This window comes from Molothrus aeneus, chromosome 1 (genome assembly GCF_037042795.1).
Source record: "Molothrus aeneus isolate 106 chromosome 1, BPBGC_Maene_1.0, whole genome shotgun sequence".
NCBI lineage: Eukaryota > Metazoa > Chordata > Aves > Passeriformes > Icteridae > Molothrus > Molothrus aeneus.
The window spans coordinates 98,353,304-98,362,919 of NC_089646.1; the positions used below are offsets into that span (position 1 = coordinate 98,353,304).

A 9,616-nucleotide genomic window follows, 5' to 3' on the forward strand; every position below is an offset into this window, starting at 1 on the left:
AAAGCAAATTGAAAGCATCTAATTTTTTTTGCTATTTTAGGCAGTAAAAGTCCAGCTAGCTTGAGTTTTTTGTGCCAGGGAAATAAATAAAAGACCATTTTAGTGGACTTTTTTCTTGCTTTTTCTTCTTTCCCTTGCCACCTGTTTTCACAATGTGCTGCTAGAAATACTTTTTAACCTTTTTGATTGACAAACTGTCTGTACTTTATCTGTGAACTTCTGGCTTGGTAGCAGCTGGATACATGGAACCATTTTAAGAACCAATTAATTAGTCTAAGCAGGTGCCAGGTACTGAAAAAGATGTTAATTTCTATAGCTCTGAACATTAAAACCAGAGCTCCTCAGTCAAATTTTATTATTGCCCCTGGAGTAAATATATCAAAACTAAATACAATTTATTCACAATTGACAAAATATGCACCAAATGTCAGTGCCTGCTTTTATGTTTTTAACTTTTGCTAATGTGTAGCTTTGCAGAGTATGATTGCTTTTAAACAGGTCAGATAACACTAAATATTATTGTTGTGGTTACAACATACATATATGCATATCATCATAATAATTTATCTTCTAGATAACACAGCTGGAATTTTCACAGGAAAAAGTGGCTTCAGCAGGCAAGAGCAATTTTTTTTTTACTTGCCAATCTTAATTCAGGATAATGGAACCCCACCGCTGACGAGCACAAATACTCTCACTGTCACTGTCTGCGACTGTGACACTGAAGTTAACACCTTCTACTGCCGATACGGAGCTTTCATGTATTCCTTGGGCCTCAGCACAGAGGCTTTAGTTGCTGTTTTGGCTTGCATCTTAATATTCCTAGGTAAGTACAAGTAAGAAAAATGACTTTGCTTCCTATTACAGAGGGGTTGGTTAAGTAACAAAGATGGACCCTTCACTTGAAGACTGGAATTCTGAGCCATTGGTAAAAATTGAAATAAGGCAAATGTTTCATTTCTTTCCTGTTTTCTTAACTATAATTTCTCCCTTCCTTTCCCCAGTTTTCAGTAAAATTTGAATTCTAACATAATTTCCTAAAAGTTGGGTGTAGTTGAGTCATGGTCCTCTTAACTCTCCTGGCAGTGAAATAACAAAGATTTCAGAGCCCAAAGTCTGTATTGATCACAAGTAAAGCTGAAGACAGCATTATTCAAGAAAATTTGCTAGTGTAGGAATATATTAAAAGAAGTAGCACCCTACTTATTCTGCCTTAGGAATGGCAAATGTAGAACTGAGATCAATTATGAATAATAAAAGAAACAGGGAATCTGACATCAGCCAGAAAGTTCCAGACACAGGGAGTTTCTTTCCCAATTAAGGTTTCATCTCTAGACACCATTTTCTCCAAACGTTGGACATCTCCTTTTTCCTCTCTGGAGACACCAGCTTAACCTCCAATACATTTGGGAATTTGTGGATGTGAAAACTGGGATTGAGAGTGGTTCAAATGCACATAAGTTTTTCTAGTACCTCTGTAAAGGGTCGTGCACAGCTGACAAACAGCATTCATAGCCAAACCAACAACTCAAGGCTGGCCATTCTAGACACCAGCCATTTCTTGACTCCATAGAAAAGCCCAGGGATGCATTATATTTCCTACATCCATGCCCTGGCTTCCAATTGAAGATGTGGGAACATACAATGAATTTGTTTTTTCTAGGCTTGCCTGCACCTCCAGAGTTGTCTTATTTAAATCTGAGCTTAGATATCTGCCTTATGTCTTTTGGTCACTTTAAGCTTACAGGTCAGTGTGCATTTCAAGTTTTGCTTGATGATTGCAGGGTATCTGAATAGGTTCACTTTGTGCTATTGAGTTCAGGATCTATGGCTCAGGCAAATTGTACCGCTGCATTATCCAGGCCATCATGGGAATTATTAATCGATGATTTCTTGGGTTCTTGCAGAAAAGTTCTCTCTCCAGGTCGAATAAACCCATGGCATCTACTGGACCTATTCATATCACCAAGGTCAAAGCAGGAATATAGATAAATATATTAGTCCAAAAGAAGAAAAAACTTAATCTACTACACTCTTTACAAATACATATATTTTAAATTCCTTAATTCTTTGAATGTATTTTTGAAATTATTTAAAATTAAATAATAACATGTTCTCTATATAATGTTTGCCATTTATATCTGGAAATTTAATTTTCAAGTAGAAAGTATACCATCAGAAGAGTTCACCAGGCAAAGCATTTGGAAAACCACCTGTTTTGTGAATACATAGTAGAAATTCTTGTTTTCCGTGCTTTCAAGTCTTGTATTGGTATCTCCCATGCAAATAGAATATATATTGTAAACTATTCTAGGCAGAAAACAGAACTGCTTCAGGTTCCTCAAGTTCTTAAGTAAAATGCTATATTTCTTGATAGTTGTATCCTTTTATGTTCTGAGTAAAAACATTACAGTCCACAAAATACTTGTTACATAGAACTGCAGCAAGATATAGTGAAAAGTGAAAGAATTAATTTCTTTGAAAATCATAGACTAATTCAAAGGGATTGTTCAGTTAAAATGAAATTATGTGGGATTAAAAAATAATGCTTTAACAGAAAATGTAAGAAACTTTTCACATATTAAAGAAATAAGATCATTGGATTCATAGGCTTGACAGTAAAATGACGCAGAATTTAGTGAGTCTTCAAATTTTAAAATCAGCACAACAGAAATAGTTGAACACCATTCAGCACAGTCTGTGGAACTGAATGATTCAACCAGGTGAGGAGGATATCTTGCTCATTGTCTCATTTTTCATTTGATCTTGATGGGGCTTTTATCAGAGAGACTGATAGAGATTAAGAATTTAAATTCTGAATGTGAAATGGATATCTGTGAATGTGATAAAAAAATGAATGTGATAAAAAAAGCACTTTCAAAAAACATAACCTGTCAGTTTCAAATTTGCATCTACCAAAAGAACTGCTCCATTTAATTCACTTTTTTTATAAGTCCCTTTGTAGCCATTTTCCAACACACCCATTGCTCATCTCAAAACCATGAAATGCATAAAAATTACAGCTCTATAAATTTGTTAAGATAGCTTCACTATTCAACAGCCTTGATACTAAGATAAGAAACGATTTTTTAAATATTTCCAAGCACATTCATAGGATCTAGTTCTGCGTAATTTTTTCTCTTGTCCCTTCTCTTTTCTTTTTATTTTGTCAGTGTTCTTTTTGGCAATTGTAACCATAAGGCAGCAGCAGCAGAAGAAGCCTCCCTTTTCAGAGAAGATGGAAGAATTCAGAGAGAACATTGTTAGTTATGATGATGAAGGAGGGGGCGAGGAGGACACAGAAGCCTTTGATATTTCAGCACTGAGGACACGCACTGTCATGCGAACACACAAACCTCGGAAGAAGATGGCCTCCGAAATCCAGAGCCTCTACAGACAGTCTCTGCAGGTTGGCCCAGACAGCGCAATCTTCAGGCAATTCATTTCAGAAAAGCTCGAAGAAGCAAATACGGATCCTAGCGTTCCTCCCTATGACTCACTTCAGACCTACGCGTTTGAGGGGACTGGCTCCTTGGCAGGATCCCTTAGCTCATTGGGTTCAAACACCTCAGACATGGATCAGAGCTATGACTACCTTGCAGACTGGGGACCTCACTTTAAGCAGCTTGCAGGCATGTATTCTTCCCACAGAACTGTGGAGGATTAGGCACTTTCTGAATTGTTCTTTTGTTTTCCTAAGTCTCAGCAACCAAACACAACTGTGGATTTTTAAAAAGGAGGTCATCCCACATTAAAGAGGAGAAATAAAAGTCCAAAGGATTTAATATGGAAAGTTTTGGATGTGGAAACCTCTTGAAAGGATAAAACACACCAGGGGTGTTACTGCATGAAGGGATGGAGGTTATAGTTTGAAAACCTTGTGGAAATCTAAGTGCTTAAATGCAAACCTTGCTGCTTTGGATATCTAGATCCTCTTCTGGATGTTGAAAATCTGGATCTTGCTAGGATAAAAGGAGGAATAGAAGCCATAAATGGATGTTGTAAACATTCTGTCATCCATAAGCTTTAAACAGTTTCCAAAGCTGACAGACTTATATTGTTGCGGTTGAACATATACATTAACCAAAGTTAAACACACATATTTGTATAATGCTTCATTATATAAATATAATTCTGTGAAAAAGTAGACCCTAGATATTCTAATACCATTGTCAAAAGCTTACAAGATCATCTATTTATTGTTCTTAGGATGATAAAACTAAAACAAATGTCTTTTCCTATGAGAAAAATTAAAGCACATTACGACATCAGCAAGTATTTGCTGCCATTTTAGTTTTTAATGAAGCTATTGGAAAATGTGTAAACCAATACTTAATTTAGCAAATAAGATAGGAAAAAGAATCAATATTTAACTTAAATACTGCAATCGACCACATTATATATTACTGCACTTAGTACAAAATGCTGTCCAAATACAGGCATTTTTACCTTTTATTAAGAGTTTAAAGGATGACTGATTTACCAGCACAGATTTATTTTTTTATTATGGAATATAAAATTAGCTGCAGTAGTCAGTTTTATAATAACAATATTAAGAATCTTTAAAATGCTAAACTGATGGTTATAAAACTTTATGTATGACATTAGATAATAAGATAATAAAATGCTTTAAATGCTAATCCACTTTGAAAATGATCCTGAATCATTCTGCAAGACTCAAGTAAGATTTCAAAATTCATTTTACACTGTATTTTTTTCCAACCATTCCATAACAAATATATAGCTATCCCAGAACAATTCTTTACTGAAACTACTACCCAGCAGCAATTTTGGAACTGAGGTCATCAAATGTTTTCAAAATGGTCTGTCTGAAAAAAAACAACCCCTCTCTATTTTACTCACTTCTCTTTCACTGAGGGCTCATCTTACAGAAATAATATCCTGCAATCAACTGATTCAATCACCTAAAATCTGGCATCATAATAAACCAAATTATGCAACATGTTTCTTTCAATTTTCCTTTTTTTTTTTCTTTCTTTTTCTAAGTAAAATTTTAGGTGAGTGAAACTGAATTACAAATTCAGGAAAGCTTTTGCAAGGAAGAAGCAAACAAATAAACCAGCCCCAACAAACAAATTCTGTAATGTTTACTACAGTTGCTATTTACTGAAGAAAACCAAGGTATGTAGGCTAAGTGGAAAAGTGCTAGTGCTGTTTAAATTCCTGTTACCTAAAAATAAAACATGGACGTGTTTGAAAATAAGGAGAGATTTCTAGTGTGAGGTCTGGTAAGAACAGAAATATTAGTCATTGTATTCATAGCTGAAAAATTATGGGTAGGGGGGTAAGGGACAGGGTGGCCATCTGACCAGAGGCAGATGAAGCAGCACCTGTTTTCATAAGAAAGAAAAAAGATTCTTCTCAATCTCATGGTAGGATGCCAGTGTGAATGAGCAGCTACAAACGAGCTTTAAAATTAAAACATTGTGTTAATGACTTCAACCTTTTACACCAATGACTTTCAAACACAAGTGGCAAAATTACTTTTATTTGAGAAAATATTTTACATATTAATAATTTGCTTCATGGAGAGAGAAAGACTATACACCACTAGTTGTTGACAACAGTGAAAGCTACATATTTAGGATTAGGTCTATAGATTTATGTGGGTTATACCCTAAACAAATCTTTCTTCCACAGATGGTCCCAGTGGCTTTAAGAGAATTCTCTGTGCTTTCGGGTTGTATTTGGTACAAAAAGGATAACAGTGTCTGATCCTTTCTCAATCCAGAGGTTTTGTCCATTTATGTGGGAAATAGCCTTCAACACTAAACCATCATGTTTATAATTTCCTGTCTTTACTGTGAGCTATTTTAACAACAAATATTTTTTGTAAGTAGTGCATACCACTAACATAGTTTTTTTAACCCCATGTAGGCCACTGTCAGTAATTTCTATGTAAAAAAGAATGATGGCCTGCAATGGATCTTAAATGATTTTTAGCTGAAAAAGCCTTAGATCATGTTTACATAACAGCCAAAGGGCATGTTTTGCTCTGAAACAAGAATTTATTCCTAGCTGTTACTGGACCACATCTTATTAGGTTCTTAGTATTCAATCTACCCCAGCCTTGTCAATTTTCACATGTGAGAAAAGAACCACTGAACTTCACACTTTAACTTCACACTTTCTTTAAGTTTGCTGAAAAATGAGTAGAAAACTATTTTTTAGAATTCTCTTATTATTTGAAGGAAGTAAATATTCTAAAAAAATATCATGTAAGAGATCACAATCATGAGTAACATGAAATTAATAAAGGATAAGTTATAAGATGGAGTTTCTGATGATGAAATCTATTAAATTGTAGCATGGTTTTCCCAACAGAATCTTCCACTATCTTTATCTTTCAAAATTTGATTACTAGCTAGAATTCACTATGTTATTGGCTGAACTGAAGAGTGCAGGTAGGGTGACAGATGATAAACAAATATTCAGCTGCTCATGACCTGCCCAAGGGAATATAAGGAAGACTTAATTGCTTGAGGATTCCTTATGGTGAAAGGAAGCATCACACAGACTGCTTTTCTGTATGAATACTTTGAAGAGATATTCCTACAGGTGTCTTTTTCTGTAAGCTTGCAAAAAGAGAGTTTAAGAACTGGTGAAATACCAGACAAAAGATTGGCTTCCTGTTTCAGTCTGACTCATAAAGATTCATACCAAACCCACTGAGTGTTGTGGGTTTGTTTTATTGTATAAAAAACAAGGAAATAAACACGATGCATATATAATACTAGTAATAATTAGCATTCAGATGTCTAAAACTAAAAAAAAATATGCAAATCACTGAATAGCATATTGCAGCTTCAGACTCATTGCTGTGATTAGAAAACTATATTTTTTTATCAATTAAACCAAAATAAAAAGTTTCAGTTTGGTTTTGACTTCATACATCCCAATGCAGGTTTTTTTATTATCATAACACTGGGAAGAAATTGTGCACATTACTGTGGGAAGTCTTAGTCTTCAATTCACATAATTTTCCTACCTCATTTTTTCTCACAGGTATTGTCATTACATGTCTAGCTTTGCTTTCAAAATCTGCATTGGAAATCTGGTTATTTTAACAATCATTCTGAATTATAAGGGGTCACCCTGTCAGATGAGGGTAACACTTGTTTGAAATGACAATGCACATTTTATGCTTGAAAATCAGATCTACTATATGCTCTCTCAGGAGTAGAAGTTGATGTGATTTTTCACTCTGGAAAAAAAGGTATTTCACCTTGATCTAGATTACAAAAAAATAGAATAGAATTTACATGAAAAAACTAGTAGCTATTAGTAAAGCCCGCAACATTTTTCTACCAGAAAACTGAAAAACCTGTGTCTTATAAAGAAAAAGTGAGAGAATTAATGTTCATAAAAAATGACAAATTTTGAAATAATAATTTGCTTGCTTTTGTATTTGTTTGGGAACAGAAAAATTCTACATGCATGATCTTATATCAGCCTTCTGAATCATACATGGAGTTCAAGGAACAGTAACATTTAACTCTGATATCCAGAGAAGGCTAAAACATGCATACAGAGAAATTGCTTGCATCAGTATGAAACACCTTACCTGCAGCAAACAGATAATAACATTTGTCAGAAATATGTATAGGACTGAATAGGAAGTTTGCCAGCAAAGGCAGTTAGATATGTTGCACTAAGAGCAAAACCTAATAAATATAATTAGAAAACATCAGTGCTTCAAAAAACTCTCAAATAGCAGAAACTGAAACAGGATATCAAAGGATCTTAATTCCCCATACATTTTAATTATTATTTAGATAATACTTTCATAATATTAAAGTTTATAATTTAAGTAATGCTCCACATATGGTGATTCAAATAGATTTGATTTGTAGAGAGACACTAAAGTCTGCATACATGTATCTGACCAAATGGATGCTACAAAAGCTATTACATTAAAGCTTAAAAGGATACAGACTTACCCATAGGAATATATACATATATATATATACAAAATAATATATGAAGCATTACTTCTGACACTGTTGTAAGTAAATCAGTCTCTGTCATTAGAAATTCCTCTGAAAAGACTTTAAAAAGGACATCTTTGACAAATTTTAGTAGCTTAGGAGCTGGAAAAGGAATTTTTTATGTACTGATTCAGTAAATTGGGCTTAAAAATGTCAAAAAATATCCTGCATTATTAATAGTGGGGACACCTGAGAGATAAAAAAATTGGATGACCCTGAAGAGAGAAAAATAGAAAATTGGTAAAATGTATTGACAAAAATAAAAATCATCCACTCTAGAAATAGTACTCAAAAAAATAAAAATCTGCTCTTATACTGGGTACTAATTCAGTAGGCAATTAAACAGGGCAAGGTTAGTCTAGCGACTAAAATAACTATGAAATGACAACAACATTCATTCCAGAAAAAAAATCAAATATGAACAACACCTGTACAATACAATAGGTAATATAAAATGTTGACTATGAAGCTAAATCAATAATAGACTACCCCACTGTTTAATTACTTGACAGCTCATACTGTTTGTCAGACTCTGACCAGCCACACTAGTATTGTTTCTGAAATTCGCCCATTCATTTAAACAGTATGCCAAAAATAGACCCAATATTGCTATAAAATGTTTTCATAGGACAAAAAATCTAGTTTCTAATTTATTATTTATTGAAAATGTACAAACACTTTGGCAAACCAAGATAAGGTCTCCAAGATATATAAAAAAGGTGATAAGTTATCTTTAAACATCTCCTTCTTGACTTTCAACAGCCTAACTCAATATGCCCACCTTTCATTGTTATCTGATGAACTTCATTTCATTGGCTGCAAATGACAATTTACTCAGATCACTTATGACTTCAAAGTATTAGTACAATTACTTTACAATTATTTTATAAGAATTCTCAAAGATTAGTGTCTAAAGTAATACATCTCCCAGGTTCTTTCTGTATCTTGTTATCACAAAAGTCTTGCTCTGCTTTTCCACCATTGAATGTAAAAACATCCTAGACAGTTTCTATAAGCACTCGCATCCCCTGTGGTACATCTCACTCAACCTCACACACCTAAAAACCTGGAGTTATTCAACTTCCTCCCCATCCTGTGCTGCCACTACCTCAGACATCATAGAAATTCAAGGCAGGATGGACTCTCCAGGACTTCAAAATAATAGAGGCATCTTTCCTTATGGGAAAGACTTAGACACAGTAGACCTTCCACAGCAAAGAATTCCTCCTAATACCTTTCCTTCATCTCACTGTGGACACTAACTCACTGATAATGACTCCCAAAGCTTCATCTACTTTCTCCAAACTGATAGTGGTATAAGGACTTATCTAAGTCCTTTTACCTTCATGTACATTTGGATTTGTTTTTAAAAACTCCATGTTTTTTCTTTGGTGATAGTTCCTGTCAGTCTTGAATGATTAATATTGCTTTATATTTTCCTGCTAACAGCTGAAGGTTTCCAAGTTAGCTCCTTGTGGAAATAGCTATTGTGATATCACAAATTTCAGGAAATACAGAGAAAGATGCATGAAATCAAGGCCAAAAGAGGTCAAATGATTCCTGTAGTTGTTAAGCTACTGAGCTGGAAACAACTTGTAGATCCTGAA

At 34.2% G+C, this 9,616-nt stretch overlaps 1 protein-coding gene across 3 annotated transcripts in view; it reads left to right on the forward strand.

Annotated features, from left to right (window-relative positions):
- Window positions 1-4,963, forward strand: part of LOC136563691 (cadherin-19-like) — a 112,566-nt gene extending 107,603 nt beyond the window's left edge. For all 3 annotated transcript variants that reach the window (XM_066561246.1, XM_066561238.1, XM_066561255.1), the window contains 2 exons: window positions 575-826; window positions 3,174-4,963. In XM_066561246.1, coding sequence (XP_066417343.1) covers window positions 575-826; window positions 3,174-3,667 — 746 coding nt within the window. In that variant the 3' untranslated portion in view covers window positions 3,668-4,963. The remainder of the gene's footprint in view (window positions 1-574; window positions 827-3,173) is intronic.
- Window positions 4,964-9,616: the final 4,653 nt, after the last annotated feature.